The sequence below is a fragment of the Sceloporus undulatus genome, chromosome 3 (assembly GCF_019175285.1).
Source record: "Sceloporus undulatus isolate JIND9_A2432 ecotype Alabama chromosome 3, SceUnd_v1.1, whole genome shotgun sequence".
Taxonomy (NCBI): domain Eukaryota; kingdom Metazoa; phylum Chordata; class Lepidosauria; order Squamata; family Phrynosomatidae; genus Sceloporus; species Sceloporus undulatus.
Window position 1 is genome coordinate 75,548,599 of NC_056524.1, and position 21,199 is coordinate 75,569,797.

At 38.6% G+C, this 21,199-nt stretch overlaps 1 protein-coding gene across 4 annotated transcripts in view; it reads right to left on the reverse strand.

The window, feature by feature from the left end:
* The window catches only part of USP9X (ubiquitin specific peptidase 9 X-linked), a 361,613-nt gene that overhangs the window by 26,243 nt on the left and 314,171 nt on the right, over positions 1-21,199 (reverse strand). For all 4 annotated transcript variants that reach the window (XR_006102822.1, XM_042457061.1, XM_042457060.1 and 1 more), the window contains exons 19-33: positions 20,645-20,885; positions 20,262-20,411; positions 20,037-20,157; positions 16,937-17,067; positions 16,375-16,653; positions 14,969-15,094; positions 13,893-14,018; positions 12,109-12,275; positions 10,714-10,822; positions 6,547-6,693; positions 6,211-6,357; positions 4,973-5,195; positions 3,954-4,174; positions 2,830-3,020; positions 1,090-1,263 (exon numbers count right to left, since the gene is read on the reverse strand). Coding sequence is in view for 3 of the 4 variants with exons in the window: in XM_042457061.1 (XP_042312995.1) it covers positions 1,090-1,263; positions 2,830-3,020; positions 3,954-4,174; positions 4,973-5,195; positions 6,211-6,357; positions 6,547-6,693; positions 10,714-10,822; positions 12,109-12,275; positions 13,893-14,018; positions 14,969-15,094; positions 16,375-16,653; positions 16,937-17,067; positions 20,037-20,157; positions 20,262-20,411; positions 20,645-20,885 (2,553 nt within the window). In the remaining variant the exon portion in view is untranslated. The remainder of the gene's footprint in view (positions 1-1,089; positions 1,264-2,829; positions 3,021-3,953; positions 4,175-4,972; positions 5,196-6,210; positions 6,358-6,546; positions 6,694-10,713; positions 10,823-12,108; positions 12,276-13,892; positions 14,019-14,968; positions 15,095-16,374; positions 16,654-16,936; positions 17,068-20,036; positions 20,158-20,261; positions 20,412-20,644; positions 20,886-21,199) is intronic.

Consider the following 21,199-nt stretch of genomic DNA (forward strand, 5'->3'; position numbering starts at 1 on the left):
TTCAGAGTCCCTTAATGAGCATGCAAAAGGGGAAGCAGATATAATCCTGCCTCACCAGCTCCCCCCAATATTTTTTTTAAGGAAACAGATCTGTAAGTGTAGCCATCAAAATGGAAATCAGAAAGATGGAAAAAGATGGAGGGCAGTTAAATCAAAAATTATCCCTGGATACATTTTAGAAAAAGCTTTCAATTGATCTCCAGAAGATTGAAAATGTTTTTATTTACTTATGCAAGGTTTACTTGACCTGATTGTTTCATTTCATATGTGCATAGTGTTAATTTCTTATGTGCATAGTGTTAATTTTCAATAACACAATTTTCCTATCACTTGTTGAAGCCTATCTCTATTCTTTGCATGTTCTTAATATTTGTGGTACCAAAGTTTCTGTTACAGCAGCAGTGTGCCTAGGAACGCATCTACTTTCTTAACTGAGATATACGTGTACTTCTTTACACCCTGCAGAGAATGGTCTCTGTACAGTCCCAGGGCAGACAGGGGCCCGTTACAAATGGGCCATATAGTACGCGCAGAGCGCGTACTAGGGTTAGGAAGGGGCGGTGCTTCCGCACCCCCTAACACTAGTACGCGCTCCGTGCGCACAAAATGGCAGCGGCCGTTCCACACGGCCGCTGCCATCAATACGTCACGACCGCGCCGCCTCCAAACGAGGCGGCGCAGTTGTGACATATTGGGGCCACACCACAGCACCTATGGCGCCCTTTGCGCAACCCTGGAAGGAGCTCCTTCCTGCTTTGCGTCACTGGGTGCAGCCTTCAGACGGCTGCGCCCAGCGACGCAAGGGAGAAAGGGGCCAAGCCCCAAGGACACCCCTTTCCAGGCTGCGGGGAAGGGGCCTTTTGCCGCTTCCCCGCAGCCTGCAAGCGGCGGATCAGGGCCTCAGCGGCTGCCGTTGTTGCAACTGAGTCCCCGATATACCGGGGAAAGCAGCGCCTACAGGCCGCCTCAAAGGGGCGGTCTGTAACGCGCCTAAAACACCTTTTAAGTTGATGTCTGTTATCATTTTACCAGGCTTTTATTCTATGAAAAAGTTATGTATACTTTCATGTTAGAAGATACAATACTTACCTATGTGGACAGCCTTGACAGATCTTCTGATCAGCAAAGGATCCTCCCAAAACTTTACTTAACATTGCTGGGTGACCTAAGGCCTTTAAAGCTTCATCAAGACTATCCACTAAAGAATTGAAAAATTCTAAAGCATCATGCTGTTCACGCAGATTTACAGGTTCACCCCAGAGTCTACAATGGAAAAAGAATTTTCTGATAATGCAATTTATAACAAAATGGCACGTAGCATGAAAAAAAAATTCCAAGTAGCTTATAAAAGCATTAGCTTTTCTATAATTTAATTACATGTTATAATTATGTTACAATCCTACAATGTGCTGTATAGTGAATAAAAATGTGACTAATCAGTCTGGTTTATTTTGGAGAGGGAGAAACAAACATCCATCCCATATTTTCTCACTCCAATAACATTTGGCAAATTGGGGATAAACATTTGAGGGAGGGACCATGGGTCAACCATCAAAACAGGTAAACAGAGCCCAGGGAATGGTGTCAGAATGTCCACACTAGTGGATGCTAGCATTTTTCAAAAAAACATTCTGGGAAATACTGGCATCAGCCAAATCTCCACTGCTGCTGCCAACTTTTAAGTTTTTAAACATTTAAAAACAGAAAAAGCACTAAGAAAGCTCTTTTTACTACCACTGTAATTTCCCCCTAAGTTAAAATCATTTTTCATCTTCCCTTCTTCATTGGAGGTCACCTGAAATGTTTTTCCAATATTGGGAAAATCCCAAAGCATAAAAAGAAGCCAGTTCTGTTTCACAAAGAATCTAGTTTCAGAATCCAGTACCCATTTTTATTTTTGTAGTAGACTGTTCACATGAAAGAGTCTTCACACAGGAATTTCTGTAAACAGGCTGAATTCCCCATTCATGATTCTCCATACAGCAAAGGAAGGCTGCATGAACTCTAGGTGTCCCCTTTCCCTCTGCCTTGTCTATACTATAAACACTGGGTCATATCTGAGCTGCCCAATACTTATTTACTTTATTTATTTATTTTCTATCCTGCATTTCTCCCTGAACCAAACTCAAAGGAGTTACACAGGAATAAAAACTGTTTCATCTAAACAATTTCATCTAAACCAGGTCTGCACAACATACGGCCTGGGAGCCACATGCAGCCCAATAAGAGATTTGAGGCAGCCTGCAAGGATGTGGAATGTCAGTGCTCCTTTGCTGCTCAGTCTCCTCCTGCAGAGAGGGCCATGAGGAGGAGGACAGGCAAACACTGGCCCTGTGGGGCTCCTCCACCTGCTTGGCTTTCTCCCAATGAGAAGGACAGGTGAATGAGGAGGAGGATGGACCAAGCTCACCCCTTAAGGCTCCTCCATCACGCGGCCTTCTCCCAACGAGAAGTCTGGGCAGAGGAGGAGAAGGACAGGTAAGACTTCCTTCTAAAGAGAGGGCCAGGCAGAGGAAGAGGAGGATTGAATTAATGTTAATTAGTTCTAATTAACATTAATATTAAATAATTAATATTTAATTAAAACCTATCTACGGCCCAAAAGAAGTTTAGCTTATTTTAAGTTTAGCCCCTACCTACTGCCAAGTTGTGCAGATCTGATCTAATCACAGTAACATTTTGTTCTTTCGGTCCCTCTATCTTACTTCCCACTTAGTTAATTTATGTGATGGTTTAAGTTGCAATCCCTTGCATTTCATTTAACGCATGCTCCTTCTGCTGTAAGACATCACATAAACACAGTTTAATATCAGATAACTTCCCATTTACCTGAACTGCTTCCAAAAACCCCTTGGTACATAGTACTGTAACCTAGAAGCTGCTAAGTGACCAAAGATGACCTGAAGGTGTCTTAATACACCTATGTTGTACTCTTTTCTGTCTTCTGTTTTACTTAAAGTTGGTTTATCTTCATACTGATGTGGATAGCCAAATACTTCATCTCGTGGATCAACATTGCTCTTAAAAGAAAAAAGCAGCATTGTATCGATTGTATACTCAAAAACAGCAAAATAAACAAACAAAAATTAAGACAGACATTACAGCTTGTGTATAGAAAATGAAAGTGTTACCTGTGAAAATAAAAAATTATAGCAGCTCTGACAAAATATGGGTATATGTGGATAATTTGCTCCATTAAGATACTCAGCTATCTAGGGCAGTAGCTTTCATTCCAAATCCAAGTAGCCAACTTAGGTCCAAAACACACTGCAGAAACAATCCAGCTGGAGACCTCTTTAATTGCCCTGGCTCAATTCTGGGAACTATAGTTTTGTGAGATGTTTAGCCTTCTCTGTCAGAAACCTCTGGTGCCACAGTAAACTACAATTCATAGAATTCCCTAGCATTGAGCCAGGGCAGTTAAAGCAGTCTCAAACTGGATTATTTCTGCAGTGTGTTTTGGACCTTAGATCCCATGGAAAGCAAGAGCCCAAGATTTTTTTACAGCACTTACTTCTGTGCTAGAATACTACACAATTTTCTCCAGTTTTGTCAGCATCTTTCTCACTGTGAAATTGTGCTACACAACATGGGCAACAACTCATAAACATGGTAGAGCCCAGATGCAGAAGCCTTGTGTTTTGCATAACAATGAACATAGAGAAATGAAGTTATCTATTGAAGGAATGGGGGAAACGTATTGATAGTATTTGTGAAAGTTGGGAAACAACTTCAATTTAAAAGAGTAACAAATTATTGATACTGCCATAATCCTAAAGAAAAGCAAAGAACAGCCAGAAGTTGAGGTCTCATGCTGATTTTTATGGTGTCGCCAACCAAATGCCACCACATAAACTGTCACAAAAACACAATGAGAACATAGGCCATTGAAATTAACAGTATGACAAACACCCTAAATACATAAAAATGTGAAAACGGCGTGCAATTATTACCTCATTGTCTTGCTTCTCATCTCCTGACATATCATCATCCACATCACTGCCAGTACCCTCAATCGCAAGGATTCCATTCCGGATGGCAGGAATCATATATAGTTGCTGAATGACAGAATTCATGTAACAAGTGGCACCAGCATTTTTTAATCCTACAAATCCCTTTGGTGGTCGTGGTCCAACAGGTGGCAAATATTCCCATTCTGTTAGTGCTTCACAAGCTAGGAGAGATCAAATGCATTATAAAATTTACAAATGCAAAATTAATGACCTTTTTGAACTGTCATTAGGCAAAATAGCAGTACTGGAATATATCTGCAACCACATTTGCTTACAATTTTAACTCCATCCCCAAATGGATCTCATGTTGGGGGAAAGGCAAGATATAAATGCAATAAATAAATAAATAAATAAATAAAAATGTTAAAAACGGAATCCATCAGATTTCATATTTAGATATAGCCAAAATAACTCCCACAATGGCAAGATGTTGAAAATTTAAAAAGTAATTTTCATTCTTTTTAAAATTATAGGATTTGAGTTCATTTGCACTCATGCTATACCTGCAAATCATTTTTATTGCTCTACTTAAGACTGCACCTACATGAGTTAGAGCCAAAATGTTGTGGGTCGATCTTTTTCATGCACAAAGGAGCATCCATCCATGCACTGACACCTTGGAGCTTCTCTTTTTTATTGTCTCTGATGTCTCCCAAGAAGGTAACTTCTGAGAACATTGGACAATAAAAACTCTGAAGAACACCTCTGCCTATATTGACAGAACTTCCACATGCATTTATAAATTTTAACCATAGCTTTATTCTCTGCTTGTTTCTTCTCTTAGAAACTGTACTTAATATATCCAGCAGTCATCTCAAGGAGATGTACAAACGTTTTTGACAAAGCAATTTAAAAATAAAGAAATAATAAAAAGGTACAGACAATGCTTCAATTCCTACTAATATGTTCACAGCCCAATATATGCATACAGAAAATAAAAGTTACGAAATGATACATACTAGTTATTGCAGTGCCTATGTAATACATTTCCGTCAAAGTATCTACTATTTGCTTGAGGTTTCGAACACAACCCACAGCTAGTGCTACTAGCAACTCAAATCCAGCATTAATGGTGGCTGGGGAACTACAAACTGGTATGGCCTGCTCAGCAGGCAATTCCCCATTCCTCATGTACTGTAAGTAAACATTAGAGGCTGGAAAGATGAAATCATCTATTAGTTCCTGAAAAAGAAGGGAGACATCCAGTATTAATTTAGGCATTACCCAGAAGCTGAACATATAACACATGGCCTGCCTTTCTGCTGCTGCTTTCCTCCTCTTTTCTAATAATATTAAGGATCCAGCATTTCCTCTTCTCCTCTCTGTTTTCTTTTCTTTTGGATCTCTTTGATTTCTGAATCCAGTCCAATCATGTTTTGGTTGTGAAGGCTGAAAACACATCTAGTTGGCTGGCAGGAAAATTAAAAACTGAAATGAAGGTGGAGGAGTCAACTGTATTAACAGAAAAGAATCTAAGGTATTGAGACGCCTGCAATGTTCACTGGCATGAGGGGATAACACATCGCTTGCAGATTGTTTATCTGTATCATCCAAAGAAGGAAAACAGATATAAGGCAAGTGCCCAATGCTTTACCTTTCAGCAAAGCATTTGCTGTCATCATAGCTGTTCTCCTGCTACTCATATCAAGACAAGAGAACAATGATCATATCTGTTTTGATAAAGGATTCCAGAAAGGTCTCACCACCTTTCTGAGGCAAGGAAAGGTTCCACTTTCCTCAGTACTATACATATATACATCTCCTTGATGCTAACCATAATTGTATTGTGACCTAGACACTAGAATGAGTATGATATACAATAAAGCCTTTTAAAAATGTCAGAGTTGGATTACATATCCAGTGTTTCGAATTATTTAACATCTCCGAGGAACTAAAGAATAAAGGAGGACACTTTTGTATTGCAGTCTTGTTCTCTATACAATGTCTAGCTATGGCGGGGGGGGGGGGGGGACGACTGATTTTTATTTTTGTAAACTAAGGTGATAGATATTCCATAGGATTATGAACAGATACTTTACAACATATTGAATATTTTTATTCCAGATATATTATTTTTGTTTATTCTAAAAAATTAAAGGGAAATAAAATTACTCACATTTAATTAAATGTATACATAAATAAGTTAAGCCAGTTTACAATGTTTAATTTAAACATTTTCTTTATAGCAATTACTTACTTTAATGAGATTAGCACCTCCTTTTTCACACCCAATATGGTATTTTTTTTCAGGGGTTTGAAATGCCAATAATTCTTTTGTTACTCCAAGGTGACCTTCTAAAATAGTCTCTTCTACACCTGTTTCCCCTGTTCTTTTCACTTCATCCTAACAAAACAAAACAAAACATTCAGACACATGAAAACATGGTTTTATTATTAGTTGCTACTGCTGTAATTTATTTATGAAAAATGTTTTTTCTGGCCTTTCTGTCCTACTAATTCAGCCCTGAATGCAGCTAATACATACAATTAAAAACAGAATACAAGCAGCAAAATGAACAGAATAAAAACTTACCCTAATCCTTTTAAGCCAATCAATTTCATTATTAAGCAGAACTTCAGCATTGGGCACATTAATATTACTATTGTACGCGTAATTAAGAAGGTGTCTTAATAAAGTAAAATAATCCCCTGAATGCTTAGCACGCTCTCGAGCAGTACTCTACAAAAGAAAGAGAGAATAAGCCATTTTGAAAAGATATCTGCATTAATGGAAACAACACAGAACATTTCTTACAGAACCCATACAGTGTTTATTAAAATATAAAATAATGGGAGATTTATATGAACTGACATCTCTATAAAATGAAGATGTTCTGCACAAGCTGCCTTGATCCAATCTTTTAGCAATTCTGTGCTCCTACTGCAACCTCTCCAACATATTCCAGACCTTTACTGAAGGTGCCTACATGTCTGTGAAGGTGTCCTGGATGAAGGATGCTTCCTTCATATAACAGAGAATGGAAATGTCTTCTTGCATCATCCGTCTTTCATTGGATGTTATTCAAAATCCTCACTTCAGAACACTTTGCATGCTCTCATGTATTCTGATAAATTATCTCTCAGAATGTAAATAGGTGAAACAGGCTTAATTCTATCAATATAAAATATAATTGTATATAAGGGAGTACCAATTTTAAAAAAGTCTACAATTGGTTAGGAAATTTAAGCCTTTCTGTACATTTTAGATAGCTACTTGAGCAATGATGTCACCTGAAATGATTTGACAAACTCCAAATATGAAACATTTGATGTAAAATTTCTTCAGGACAAGTTTACACATGAAGGCTGAACTCCATTACAGACCAAAAGTGAATTTCTCCTAAGTAAGTGTATTCATTTGTTTTATAGCTTACCTCATCTATATTTCATAAGAGGTCTGTCAGTAAACATTTTTGTTCAGATTATCATTTGTTGACAAATATTTGGTGCTGATCATCATATTTGGGCCAATTCAAAGGCACAGATACTGGACGCATTGAAAAAGACTATTTCATGCAGCATAATTAACTTGTACGTGTAACTAATTCAAAACTGGTGGAGTGAAAGCTATGCTTGTGCAGCTATACTGAATTAGACACACTCTGAAAGCCAGCAGTGGCCTGAAAGTTATTCCTGGTTACTGTGGAGAAAATGCTGCCACTGCTCCCATATTTTCAGTGCCATTCTCTGCTTATATACACATACCTGTCAATGCCACTTTGCCTCCTATATCCCTGCCAGCTGCTGCTGTTTCTCTGCTACATCTATTCCTTCTACTTATTGTTAGTGTTGTCATTTCACTTATTAGCTGCCTTCTTTAAAGGTCCTATTGGTTTTACTTCACATATAGGCATGCTTTTGAAGCAGCTGATATCTCTGCAAAGAGAATGACTGACTGCAAATGACACTGCTACAGCATGCACAAGAGAAGGGAAGGAGAGGCATAAAGGAGCTTCCCTGATGCAAAACCACTTACACAATGGTTTAATCAGTCAATGTGCTTGTGAAGTTGTAACAGGAGGAGCAAAGAGGAAACAATTTGTAAATATAACATCCTAAATCCATGAAACAGCCATACCTTTACTGGCCAAGAAAAAGAAAGAAAAATGATGATGTTGGAATCATATGTTTGCATTTCATCAGGATGTTGTTCTCAACTTTTCTTTCTCTGTTTGATTGTTAACACCTTTGCCTGATGAACTGTTAACACCTTTGCATGATGAAGAAATCAGTTGTCCTGCCAAAGCCTGAATCACATATTTTGTGCATTTTGATTGACAAATAAAGATATTGTTGTTTTGTGGATTTTGGATGCTATTGTACTTTCTTGTATGGCCACACCCTTGATATGCTTTCTAAATATGTAAATATGTTACTAAATTGCTCTTGGATGAATGGGTGTGAAGCATTGCTTGAAATAACAACGGGCACCATCAAGAACACTGTGAGTGAGAGGAGGATTTTTAAAAAAAGAAACAGTTGAAGTTCATGGTTGGATGAGTTAGAGGAGAGAGTCAGTTGAGAGTGTGTGTGTGTGTGTGTACTGAATTGATTGAATGTTATTATATGTTTCAAACTGGGAACTAAAACTAAAACTAGTTAAAGTAATTAATATTTCACAGGATATAATAAACCACATTAATTCTCTTGTTATTTTTTAAATTCTGACTGGCTTCCTTAAACTTGAATCAAGGGTGGGTCAAGCTTACCATAAAGAACACAAAGTTATATTAGTCCACAAAGAGCAGCTGGAGACCCGGGCTACATCTGTACAGTGGTGCCTCGGGTTACGAAAATAATTCGTTCCGCGGCCACTTTCGTAACCCGAAAAGCCTTCGTAAGCCGAAAACCCATAGGCGCTAATGGGGGAAAAAGCCGCGGCTCTGCCGCGGCTCCATTTAAAATAGCGCCGGAGTTTTTTCGTAACCCGAAAAAACTTTCGTAACCCGAAACAATAAATCCCTATGGGATTTTTTCGTATCCTGAAAAATTCGTAACCTGGGTATTTCGTATCCCGAGGTACCACTGTACCACAGAAATGATCCACTTGGACACAACTTTAAGTGCCTCTATGCTATGGAATTCTGGGAACTGTAGTTTGTTGTGGCACCGGAGGTCTCAGACAGAGAAGGCTCAATATCTTACAAAAGTACAATTTCCAAAGTATCAAGCCATGGCAGGTAAAGTGGATTATTTCTGCAGTATGGATGCAGCCCCATTCACCCAAAATCCAAGGCAGGATTCTGAATAGAGATCTTGTGCTAGGGTTTTTGTTGTTGTTCCCCACCTCAATTAATAGGGAGAGGTGGTACTACTACTACTACTACTGGAGTTAGAGTGGCAGGTATCCAAGGTTAGGAACCGCAGGGCCAATCATGGATAGGCGAACGTAACAATCCATGCACTGTTTCCCACAAATCTCCAACTGCTTATGTAGTGGGGAGTGCATCAGCACAACTGAATTTAGGACCTTGTTTCAATCATAACAGTTTTTTTATATGAGCTTATTTTATAATAATAATAATACTTTATTCTTATATACCGCTATTCCTTTTTCAAGATCATAGCGGTGTACACGTTAAAAGACAGTATAAAAACAGCAAAAAACAGCGTTAAAACATCAAATAGCAATCTAAAAACAGATAATAAAACATCAACTCATGGGGGGAAAGCTTGACGGAAAAGGAAAGTTTTTAGCATCCTCTTAAATCCATCAAGGGATGAGGCTGTGCGGAGCTCATCGGGCAGGGTATTCCATAATCTGCGGGCTGAGATTGAAAATGCCCTCTGTGTTGCACTATAATGAGCACTTGGAATGGACAAAAGATGTTTCCCACCTGACCTGAGTGTGGGGCGGATTGTACGGGGAGAGACGGTCCTCCAAGTACCCTGGGCCCAAGCCATTTAGGGCTTTATAGGTAATAACCAACACCTTGTATTGCGCTCGGAAGCGAATGGGCAGCCAATGGAGGTCTTTCAATACAGGTGTTATATGACTGGCCCTGGAGCATCCAGTGACCAGTCTAGCAGCCATGTTCTGCACCAATTGTAGCTTCCGAGTTTGGTACAAGGGTTGCCCCATGTAGAGCGCATTACAGAAGTCCAAATGAGAGGTTACCAGAGCATGTAGAAAAAAGTGTCAAAAGACAACATTGTGAGAAGTTGCATCTACAGTTGGCCCTCCATATCCATGAACTCTGCATTGACATCTTGAAAATATTCCAAATTAATAAACAAAATTCCAAAAGCAAACCTTGATTTTGCCATTTTATGTAAGGCATACTATTTTACTATGTCATTGTATTTTGATATTCACAGGGTGGTGGAAGTGGTCTTGGAAGCAAACCCCAGTGGATACAAATGATCCACTGTATAGTTATGGAGCATATACATACAGCAGACTAAAGAACTGTATGACTGCTATCTGTGACCATCTAATTTTTTCCAATTCCATTCTAATCCTTGTACAGTAATATTATCCCTCAGGAAGTTCATTATTCTCAGCACAATTAATCGAAAGAAAATAATTTTGAACTACATAATTCAGGTAATTTTGTCATGTAACATTTTATGCCTTTCATCCAACCATTTGTTATTAGCACTGAACTACTAGAGAGAAAATCTGTGTGTACGAAAACCATCTTTATCTCAAATTACTTATGCAATATAAGTACAGAAATGCACATTTTAATCAACTTACCCCCAATACAGTAAATAACAAAGTTATAAAGAAAAGAAGAGGTCTCTGCCCCATACAACATCTGGTAGCCATTAAGAAGAATTGCTCCTGTGCCATCTGACGAACAGTTCTAAAAAATTTAACCAGAGATAGTTCTATTAATAGACAATTGGTGATCCAAAAAATTATAACAATAATCTTGAAATGTTTTATACAACATATACCAGAATTTGTAATGCAGAATCCACTGAGTCTGTAATTTTATTTTTAAGATTGCAAACAGATATTTAACATTATGCCAACTCCTATAAAAGTCAATTCCTTCGTTTTAGCTACTGACTTCTATTGGCTCCTTTTCTCAACAGGACTTTCTACTTTAGCAAAAAACACATTAACAAAACATCTAGATATATGTTATCTTGCATGTCAGAGAGTTGAAGTCAAAAACTGTTTCTTCTAATATTAAATAATGTACATACACTTGGAAATTAGTTACAAATATCAGTGACATGAACTAATGTCTAATCTACTAAGTATTCATCAACAACATCTCCATCTTGAGGGGGAGAGACGAGGCCTGGCCTGGAAAGACAAAGAGCCCTCCCCCCGACCACCATCTTGAGGGGGAGAGACGAGGCCTGGCCTGGAAAGACTAAGAGCCCTCCCCCCGACCACCATCTTGAGGGGGAGAGAGGCCTTGCAATTTTTTGTATTGTATTGCAATTTTTACTGTACACCGCTATGATCATTGCGGAATAGCGGTCTATAAATAAAACATTATTATTATTATTATCATTATTATTATTATTATTATTGGCAGAAAATGTATACAGCTGAGATTATATTTTGTCCTTTTCTAGAGGCTCTGGGAAAAATAACTATTATATCAAAAGGCCTCCCAAAATACATAGCACTTAATCTGCTTCACACTTCCTGAATCATGTTTTATGTATCACATACTTTCATTCTGCAGCATGTATGCACACACACATGTACATGCATGCAGTATTTTATTGTTTTATTCTTGAGAGCTTCAACTGAACAGTGATTAACAAACAAGAGTCATTGTGGTGTAGTAGGTTTAAATTTCAGATTAGCACTAGCACTCTCTCACCCATGAACCTTGGGATGACACTGACCCTGCCACCAACTCTTACACTAATCTAGACCGATGAGAGGATATGAGAGATGAGAGGACAGCCAGATATATTCCACTGAGCTTCTTGATTAAAAGAAAGGATATAAAATAAGTAAAATGCAATGTCACCTCACTTGAGGTGATATAGTAATGGACAACAACAACAGCAACAAAATCATAGCCCAGCAGCTGTCATTTGAATTAATGCACATGGTGGACATCTAATGTCATCACACTGACACATTCTCTGGAAAGAAAGCCAAATTAAAATTACTTACTTGCTATGGCAGTGCAATAGCAAGTCAATGATAAATGTCTGCCATGCTTTTTCTTTACTGAGTGCATCCAATGCTGTTGGTATCAAGGCAAAACAAAGAGTCATCGCTTCAAGCGCTTCACAGCAAACTTGCTCATCTTCTGAATCTGGTTCATTTCCAGCATTGGTCTGCAACAGCAATAAAAATTAGTAGCATATGATATACGTATATGGAGAAAGAAATTTATGATTTCTTTAATTATCTTATCTGAAAACAAAGCAGCATTGGGGATAGAAGTGTTGTTTTCTACAATAAGAAAAAGAAACAGCAACACCTGATTAAAATCTACAACTGAACCTGGTATTAGAAACAGAAAGACGACTGTTGAACAATACAGTATTGTGTGACGGCAGCCCATGATATAGTAATACCTGGGTTTTCACACAGCACTCCAATTATGTAGAAGGAGTCAGGCAGTGAGGCAATATGCACTAGGTGGAAGCAAGAGAATATGTAATCTTACAAATTTGCTCCTAATCTCTTTGTTCAATTTCAGTCATAGATCAAAGATGAACCTTTCACAGGCTAAAAGCAAGTGGGCCAAAAGCACCGGCTTTGGGCCACATTGGGGGTGTAGTGCTTAGATGACACATGCCCTACACATGGCCAGAGGCTGCGCTGATGCCACAGCATCACAGAAGAACCAACCAAGAAGGAGCGGATAGAATCCACTCCTTCCGGCAGCCCAGTTCAGGACTGTGGCTGCAGGCCAGATTTGGACTGGGCATGTATGGTTGATGTGGTCCCAATGCAAACGGCGCTGGAATAGCACAAGGCTGCTCCATCTGGGCTGCCTGTTTCGCCCTTGAATTTACTGAGTTAAATTACATGTGTGGACTGGGAGGCTGTTTTATACAACAACTTCTCAAAGGACAATGTTATCTCCAAAACCAGAGGGCTGGCATAATTAATAATCCTTAACATTCAAAATATGGATTTAAAAGCAGTAACAATTCAAATCTCAAAGAACAGCAGAGCACAGATTTAGACAACAGAGTACAGCCAACACATTAGGCCTAATATAAGCAGATTCTATTTGCAGCCATGGTAGCACAGTTCTATGATTAAAGTTATCTGTAATTTTTTTGTGAAAATTACTGATCATGCTTTACAGAATCTACTTACAGGATTCACACGGGTGCTAATTTTAATCCATGAATTTTTAGAGTATGCTGAAATAACGCAGGGCTGTCATCAGAGAATGGGGAAATTATCTATTTCTTTTACATATAGACGTGACTCTACACTTAACATTTAATGAAACAATTGATGGAGAAATTAACATAAATACCAAAATAGTTCTAACATGTCACTCAAAATCTCAAATACATTTGTTTCTAAACAAATCTAAATAATGTCCAAACATGTGGATTGTGAGATATTCTATCCTTGGATTAACGATATTTCTATGCACATCTGTGTACAGTTTTTGTTTAGATGAAGAACAGAACAACTGGTTACTTACAGTAGCCAGCAGTAATTTTTTTCTCTTTATACAGAGATATGAGATTCAAAATGATACTGAGATCACTGCAAGATAAATTACACTTGAACTAAGTAACTGAAATATTTTTATGGAGTTGAAAACTGTGCAACGTTATCTCTACCAAGAGAAAGCTGTAAAATGAGAGCTGTTTAAAACAGTATAGAAGCATTTACCATCTGAGAACAGACCATTTAAAGCCAAATTTCATTAAATTATTCTATTCATTATTAGTTTGAAAAAGTTGCTTCATATTTCTTACCTTCTCATAGATTTTACTAATATCTTCATTTGAGCTAAATACCAGCTGTACTGAACCACATCCTGAAGCCCAAACTATTTTTTGCACTGCTCTAATAACACAAATATCAGGGATATACTTGGAAGCCTACAAACCAAAACACAGTATTATTATTAGTCAGGCATTAGTGTGAACATGAAATAAAAACGCAGAAACTAATTTTTATTTATTTATTTATTTACTTACTTACTAATACAATTCTGAGCCCATCCCCTAGCAGTTTATGTTCTTGCACAAGAATCTTAACAGACAGGAAACAGGAAGCTCCCTTATACCAAATTAAAGTATTTTTTCCATCAAGCCAACTATTGCCAGTTCAGAGGTCTGATCTGTGACTTTGTTTTTAAATGACTTTGGTAGACAGAGCCTGAGGATTTCTGAATAGAAGGTGTGGATTGAAATATGTTTCATTTTACAGACACACTTTCCCTTGTTACAAGCCAGAAGACTAGGAAGTATAAAGGGGATGAGCTAGACAAAACACAGTCCCTTGTTTTGTTTTATTTAAAGGAAAAACAACTTCAGGAATAGGCCAAAAGATAGCTATTTAAATGTTTTTCTCCATGGTCATACTTTCCCATCACCATCTTCAAGTATTGCAGCTTTGGACTTCAGTATTATATATTCCTGCTCAAGGATTAAGATTACCTCTGTGTCCTGCTGAGATACAACGGCTCTAAAGATAAAATTATTTAGAATTGACCAGAAGTTTAACAGCTGTCCACCAACAAGTTAATCAGTTCTCCACCACTAAGAAAAACCATTAGCAATGAATGGGTGAATGAGGAAAAAGAAACTAATTATAGTCAATTTTAAAATGTGGTTTAGGTTTCACCTGAGAATTAATTGACTTTAGGAACATAAGCCAAAATATTAAGAAACATGGGATTCTGATTAAAGAATATACAAGAAGCTTCTAGGATGGTATAACTTCTTTATCTCCCACTCCCCACCTTAAACCTAGCAACTAAATTAATATTGCATGAACCAGGTACTGGAAGAGGATCTTTTAAAGAAACAATGAAGACCACACTAACCTCATCAGATATTTGCTGTGCAAGGCGTATTGCAACATTCCTTAGCATGCACTCTGATGTTGGATTGGGAATGTTCTGTAAAGCAGTTTGCAACACCACTGCTTGGTCATGAGTTGCTTGATTGATCTGGAATAATTCATTTTCAGTATTTTAAAGGAAGAAAACACTACGTTCAATAGTAAAGGCCAACAAGGTGGAAAGATGTATATCCACTATAATTTATTGTACACTAACACAGTTGAAAAATGTTATGGTTCAAGTTGGCATCCTCTACTATCTTAACAGGTGAAGGTTTACAATGACAGAAAACTAAAATAACAAAACAAGGTTTGTTGATATAGTTATTTCCTGCTTTATCCTTCAAAACACTTTAATCCAAACAGAAAATTTTATGCAACCTCTGAACTTCAAGGATAATAATATTTAATAGAAGTGTCTTGTCAGCAAAACCAATTCTCTCTGCTCTTCCCATCTTAATAAAATGCCAGGACAACAGCATTCACAGAAGAGAACTCCCAAAACAGACTACATTTTATGGATCCTTTTATTCTACATCCATCATTTTTCTTATCACAGTGCTTTCATTTTGCATCTATACTGTGCTATTTTAATTTCCTATGCAAATGAAACCATTATCTTATTTTCTGCAATACTTCATAAACTCTACTTCCTACTGTCAATCCACAACTTGCCCCATTAGCAATATAAGGAACACACAACTTCTTTTCAGAATTCACAAAATGGAAAATAATGAAGTCAATTATGACTACATGAAGTCTACATAATGAGGTCCATATGAGAAAGAGAAACTGAAAAGTGCAATTTCCAGGTCCTGGGCCAAGTAAATTCAGCTCAAATATATACGTGAAGACTAAAGAAAGGCTCTCGTAAGGCTGGAACAGACAGCCCATTTTGGCCAGCTTGGGAGTGTGACGTTTAGACACAACATGCCAACAAGGCAGACAGAAGCCAGACCAACGATTATACGCAGGTCAGCTTCTTTCCTGCTTGGGGGCATAACGTTTATACACCACTTGCCCCAGAGCCGGCTATTTCGGGAGGAAAGCCGGCTCTTTAGGAGTAGAGGTGGCTTTTTTCCACCCCAAAAGAAATGGATCTTATCCTCTCCTTTTTGGGGGCAGAATCTGGCTGGATTGGGGCCAGGTATCTGCTTGCGCTGGCCCCAATCCAGCCTGAAAGGGGTAGATCTAAGCCATCCTTTTCACCTGTCTGTTTCACCCCTTAATTTCCCTCCCACAGAACTAACTAAAACATGATGTGTATAGACTTTGAAAAAACTAAGCATTGCTTATTCTATGTGAGACTATACTAGCTACCCATTAGATACATGGCTCAGCCAATCAAAATATAAACAATGTTGCTGCTGAAGCAGAAAGTGACATTACCGGTGACATTGGGCTTGTGCCTTCTACAACTGGCTGACATGCTTCTGCCACAGCTCTCACATGGCCATAGCCAATTGCGGTTAGCAACAGTTTTGCTATTTTTAGAGCATTTAAGTAGGCGCCCCTTCTTGTCTCCATATCTGCATTTGGCAGAAAGTTATTTCTGGTCAGCATACTCAGCACAAGAGGCAAGCCACCACTTTTCAAGAAGTTGTACTGAAAGTCAGTGGCATCTTCTCCCAGAGGTAAATTGGCAGGCATTAACAAGGCATAAACTACCTGGAAGGAGAAAAAGGAGAACAAGAATTGTATTGTATTGAGTAAATTGTATTTGGTAAATATACCTTTAAACTAATTATACTGGATTGCTGCATCTGAGAATGGTTCTACATAATTCTTTTCATTACACTGTGCAGAAGTGATATAGAACAATTCTAAGTTTACATAGAACTATCTCCTAAACTCAGTGCTCTGAGTAGTGTGATCCCTGAATTCAATGTAGAAGTTGTAAGTACAACAACAATTTCCAATTCCAATATATTAAGAGGAAGATATTACAAACCTCTGTAAGATATAGCACTTGGGAGGCAGAAGGGCCGAAGAAGAGAGAATCAAGAGATGGACTAAGGCTGCTATCACCAAGTTTTGCATGGTCTAAACAAATAGCTCTCAACTTCTCTACAGTTGTGTTATCTGAAATAAAAGCACAATTTCAAGATGTTTCTTCCCATAAACAATGCAATGTAGATTTCAGAGGCAAGCATTTTGGAAACTAAAATACACTGAAATTGTACTAAGTAAAGATAATTCTTATTTCATTCACACAGACAAAATACTGCTAGATGTGTATCATATCTCTTCTCTTAAAACAGTGGTTCCCAACCTGTGGGTCAGGACCCCTTTGGGGGTCGAACGACCCTTTCACAGGCATCACCTAAGACCACCGGAAAGCACATATGTGCATGTAGCAATGAAAATAATTTTATGGCTGGGAGTCACCACAACGTGAGGAACTATATTAAAGGGTTGTGGCACTAGGAAGGTTGAGAACCACTGTCTTAAAAGATCAAATCATGCTTTTGCTCCAAGATAGGGACTACAGTATTGAGTAATGGTACACACCAGAAAGTTTTCCAAAAGTTTCCTAAACAGAGCAAATAAAAAGCAGAAGTTTGGGAATTCTATGATGAGCTATCTAATGCAGTTACAGCAGCAATTTAAAAAATTGTGTTAAAACGCCCTACAAACCTTCTGTCATAGTTTGTTTTGATTGTTTTGATGTAAAACAGACAGACAAAATAAAGCAGCTTCCAGCCGCTATGAAGGCAGAGTGTTTATATGACCCATGCCTCCAAAACGCATAGAAACTGGACTGAAGTTATGTTCTGGGGCTAAAAACCAGAGCAAAAAGAAGCCAAGCTAGTCTGACTCAAGGCAGAAAATGTGCATCTTCATGCATGCATATAGACACAAGTGTGGGGCTATGGCAAAGCAAAGAAATGAAACTGTGACAACTCCAATGGATGTAATCACAACATACACAAACCAGACAGTCCAACAGGGGGGGCATGGGAGTGAAAGAGATGGGGGTGCCTTCATGATTGAGCTTTGACAATATATCACTTGCACACCAATGCATTGATGCCCTGTACACACATGAGACTATGTGGCCAATCGAAGGGGTGGCCATGCAATGGAATGGCAGCTGGGCAGGTGTGGGAGGTACTTGGAGGTCTCAGGTTACGTGTTTGTGCAACAGCGTGCATGTATGGTGGGGAGACAACCAAAAAAATTACCAGTGAAGTAGCATGACGCCATACCATGTAGTCAGGCTGTGCATATTTGGCCCATCTTGCAGGTAGGCAGCAGGGTTTCGACCTGCTTTTGTAAAAAGCAGAATCAAACTGCTTTTTCCTGCCTGTCTGCTCTGGCCCTAAATCCTACATCAATCTTGTCTGCAAGATTGCAGCAACTATAGGACCATAGCATTAATTTCCCACACGAGCAAATTTTGCTCAAAATTCTGCAGCACAAACTCCAATCATATATGGAGAGAGAAATCCCAGAGGTGCAAGCAGCCTTCAGAAAATGAGAAGACACTAGGGACCACACTGCAAACATGCAATGGTTAATGGCATGCACCAAGGAATTCCAGAAGAAAATCAGCATATGTTTCATAGACTATAGTAAAGCATTTGACTGCGTAGATCACGGAAAGATATACAATGCTCTAAAGACATGGGAGACCTACTACATTTGATAGTCATGATGAGAAATCTGAACTAGGGACAAGAAGCTACAGTGGTGCCTCGGGTTACGAAATTAATTCGTAACGCGGCCGCTTTCGTAACCCGAAAAGCCTTCGTAAGCCGAATTTCCATAGGCGCTAATGGGGAAAAGCCGCGTTTCGTGCGAAAAAGCCGAAAAAAGCACCAAAAATTTTCTTCGTATCCCGAAAAAACATTCGTAACCCAGAACAATGATTTCCTATGGGATTTTTTCGTATCCCGAAAATTTCGTAACCTGGGTATTTCGTATCCCGAGGTACCACTGTACTGTTTGAACAGAATGTGAAGAAACAGAATGGTTCCCAATTGGCAGAGGGATCAGGCAAGGATGCATTCTATCACCCTGCTTGTTTAACTGTTACACAGAAAATATCCTACAAAGAGCAGATTTAGACTCAGAAGAAAGAGGAGTAAAGATAGAAGGAGGAAACATCAGCAATCTAAGACATGCAGATGATACCATACTACTAGCAGAAATCATAGACTTGGAACAATTACTGTACTAAGGAAGGTCAAAGAAGAAAGTGCAAAGGCAAGCTTACTGCTGAACATAAAGAAAACAAAAATGACCATGGGGGAACTACATAAATTCATCCTAGATAATGAAGAAATCTAAATAGTTAAGGATTTCCCATGAGCTGGATCAAACACTGATCAGAATGGAGCCTGCAGTTGAGCAATAAGCAGAAGACTAAGAATGGGAAGGGTAGCTATGAAAGGACTAGACAAAATTCAAAATGTAAAGATATACAACTGAGCACTAAAGTTAGAATTGTCCAATCCATTATATTCCCCATCACCATGAGAGCTAAACAGTGAAAAAGGTGGATAGAAAGAAAATAATCTCATTTGAGATGTGGTGCTGGAGAAGAGTGTTGAGAATACCATGGGTGGCCAAAAAAGTCAAACAAATGGATCCTAGAACAGATCAAGCCTGAACTCTCCCTGGAAACCAAGATGACAAAACTGAGGCTATCACATTTTCACCACATCATGAGACCCATGACCCATTAGAAAAGACAATAATGCTAGGGAACGTTGAGGGTAGTAGAAAAAGAGGAAGACCACAAACCAGGTAACTAGATGCAATCAGGGAGGCCAGGGCCTGAATCTGCAGGACTTAAGCAGAGCAGTGGATGATGGGAAGGTTTGGAGATGTCTCATCCACAGGGTCACCATGAGTCGTGGACAAATTCAAACGGAGTTGAAAGCAACTACATTAGACCTTTCTGTGGGTCTAATGAAACTTGCTTTCAAACCCACTAAAATCAACTAATGTATTCCATTCATTTCTGTGGATCTACTCTAGACAGGATGTACAACAGGTTTAGCCCAATGTCTATATACACTAATAAAATGAAAATAAAATGTTACCTGGTGGCATTAATTTCATAAGGATACGTGCACCATCTCTAAGAGGTGGCATGCTTAGGCTACTGCCGAGGTCTGCAACTTGCCAAAGGAAAGAGATGTATCTAGGATGCAGTGACATGATCTAAAAGAAAAGTAAAAACTTAGTTATTAGCTCTTGACATTGAACACCAAATTTCAAATTTTGTCTAGTACTATAGTTTTAATATGTGCACATCTTTTACTTACAACCCCAGGCAAGCAACCTTCAACTTCTGGATTTGGACCATCACTATAATGATTGCCATGATTGCCAGGAGAACCAGTAGAGGAATCAGAGGAACTATCAGGACTTGAAGGCATATTGGAACTTATCTGTGTAAGCTTGGCTGTAATTAGCTGAGGGGGGAAGTAGAAGGCATGTGTAAATTTATATATTGTATAGAACTGTAAAATACTGTAAATGTGTGAGCATCAAGGTTATCTGAATGAAATGTATTAAATCAAAAAATGGAAGCCTACCCACTAAGAATCCCACTTTTCCAAATCAGATTTATTTTTAGGGTTTGCTTTTCAAGGGAGAATACAGAAAATAGGGAAGACGTCAATATAAGATGTTCAATAGTACTTACCGTTTTATCTTTGAGATTTAACTGTCCAATTAATTTTCTATCATCTACAGGATCTACTAGCTCGCCTCCAATGAACAATTCTACTTTTGTGTGTGCGCTGTTGGCTTTAATGCGATTGAGAATGCAACGCCTGACTGAACCAATAGTGTCATTTGTATGGGACCAAACATCCAAATCTTCCACTTGCCGACCTTGGTTTGGAAAACGAACTACAAGAGAAATGTGTTTTCCACGAAAAGCCCTGGAAATGCAGGAAAAGAAAATATAGGTACCGAATGAGCCTTGGTGGCACAGTGGTTAAATGCCTGTACTGCAGACATTCACTCAAAACCACAAGGTTGTGAGTTCAAGACCAGCAAAAGGGCCCAAGCTCGACTCAGACTTGCATCCTTCCGAGGTCGCTAAAATGAGTACCCAGACTGTTGGGGGGCAAATTAGCTTACTTGCTAATTAGCTTACTTGCTGTTCACCGCTATGATCTTTGGAATAGCGGTATATAAATAAAACAAATTATTATTAATTATTAAATGAAACAGCTTTCTATGTTTAAAGAGC